Here is a 1,981-nt window from a genome sequence, read left to right on the forward strand (position 1 = left end):
AACCCAAACGTCAACAGTTACAGTTAATACACCAAATTCACCAGTAACTAGTGGAACTCAAACGTCAACAGTTACAGTTAATACACCACCTTCACCAGTAACCAAAACATTAACATTTAAACAACCATCACCAACAACAGCTAGTACATCATTTCAAACTGCAACAAGTGGTGGTGCATTAACATCTGTAGCAATAAGTAAAATTCCAACTGCAAAATCTGTCCCTCACACTTCAACAGTTACAAGTACAACACCATATATTAAAGTACAAAGTGGTACATCTAGCCTTTCAGCTTCCTCACCAACCACTGTACCGACCCCATTCATGATATTACCAAATGGATTAGTTAATCCTATTGGACAGGCTATGTTAGGTGGCTCCAATCTAGGGACAGGATCACCAAGTAAGTTGTTTGTTATGTAATGATAAAATTTATAATTTTAGACAATAATTGAATGGTTATAAAATGTACTTTTATATTTAATGGGGTTGTGAAGAGGTAAAGGCTTTTATGTGTATCGGGGACACTGATAGCGTCTGACACACATGAAAAGTTTAGAAAACCTCTTTACAATAACTTTAAGTCTATTTCAGACTACTGTAAATCTAGGCTAAAAGCAGTTGTTATTTCGTGGCAAGCAACGCTAGGGTAAAAGAAAAAACACTCTTGTTGCATTAGCCTACGAATCTGGATTGGGACTAAGTGAATATGGTTGACAAGGTGTTACCTTGATATCATGTGCTTAGTTAAATTGGTCAAGTGGGATGTGGATTTCAGTCAACTTTCTTCATTTTTCTTGTCAACTCTGGAATAATTTGATAAACAATCCAATAAAGATTAATACCAAGAGGTTTGGCAAAAGACTAGTTGGTGAACAGGAAACTTGAGGCCTTTGTCAGATACATCCCTTGGTTCTTTAACTGAAATTCCATGTGTATGTACATCTTTCAGCCACTAAGTCAGATTTGCTTAAAATCTTAACGGGAAATTCACTACCAACGATAATGACGGTAACAGAGCCTTTTACCAACACCAAAATCCCATCTAAGCTTTTACAGAGTCTTCTCAGTACTTCTACAGTTAATCCGATTGTAGTCATCTAAAGTAAGTCCTTTTCAAATTTACAAAAACTTATTTAAAGAAAGTATATTTTGTATTCGGTCAGCTATCAAGTATATGTACATAATTTCACTCGAGAAATGTCAAATTCAAAGTGTAGAGTAAAATAATGAAAAACTTTTTTCATTAGTAATTAGATTGTTGGAGTCCAGCACATTTTGGTACAATTAATCCTTTTGTTTTTTCAGACACTAATAGAGTTGTATAAAAGGTGCCAGCAATGACTAAAATTGAGAAAATTGTTTTGAATCTTTTTTGAATTAATAAGATAAGTTTATCTGATACTGGAGTTAATTTTAACAATTTTGTCGATCTTAGGGTGGCTATTTTCATTTCATTTTAAAAAAAAATAGTTTAGTTGAGGGCTTCAAATTACAAAAAAAACGACATACAAATGTAATAAATAAATATACAGTCGAGTAACCTAATTTCGTGGAAACCTATTATTCGTGGATTTCCGGAAAGGATTAATAATTTACATGAGCGACCTTGCGCGACCTTGCGCGACCTCCGCATTAGTTTGTTTTAATAAACATGGGTTTTCTGTACAATATCAGCTTGTAGAATGAATCCAGTAGTTTCAAGCAAGGTAAAATATATTAATGTATACTTTGACAAATACAAAATGGCGGATTTCACTTATTACGAAACGTCACCATTTTTTATCGGCCGAATTTCCTTATAATCCCTAGCCGTAATCGGAATTCCAAGTGTCGTCTGCTAGAATGTAGTCCAACGAATGAAGTCACGTGATCAACTAGCGGATTCCGTGTCACCAGAAAATTTCTATGGAACACAAAGTGGACCAAATTCTTATGTTGTTTCAGTGACTTTTAGCAATAAATCACGCTACGTATCTT

The 1,981-nt window shown here is 34.4% G+C and overlaps 1 protein-coding gene across 1 annotated transcript in view; it reads left to right on the forward strand.

Annotated features, from left to right (window-relative positions):
• The window catches only part of LOTGIDRAFT_152732 (hypothetical protein), a gene marked incomplete at both ends in the record, with an annotated part of 2,601 nt that extends 1,272 nt beyond the window's left edge, over window positions 1-1,329 (forward strand). The window contains 2 exons of the mRNA XM_009053250.1: window positions 45-404; window positions 1,310-1,329. Of these exons, the coding sequence (XP_009051498.1) occupies window positions 45-404; window positions 1,310-1,329 (380 nt within the window). The remainder of the gene's footprint in view (window positions 1-44; window positions 405-1,309) is intronic.
• Window positions 1,330-1,981: the final 652 nt, after the last annotated feature.

Source organism: Lottia gigantea, assembly GCF_000327385.1.
Source record: "Lottia gigantea unplaced genomic scaffold LOTGIsca_2, whole genome shotgun sequence".
NCBI lineage: Eukaryota > Metazoa > Mollusca > Gastropoda > Lottiidae > Lottia > Lottia gigantea.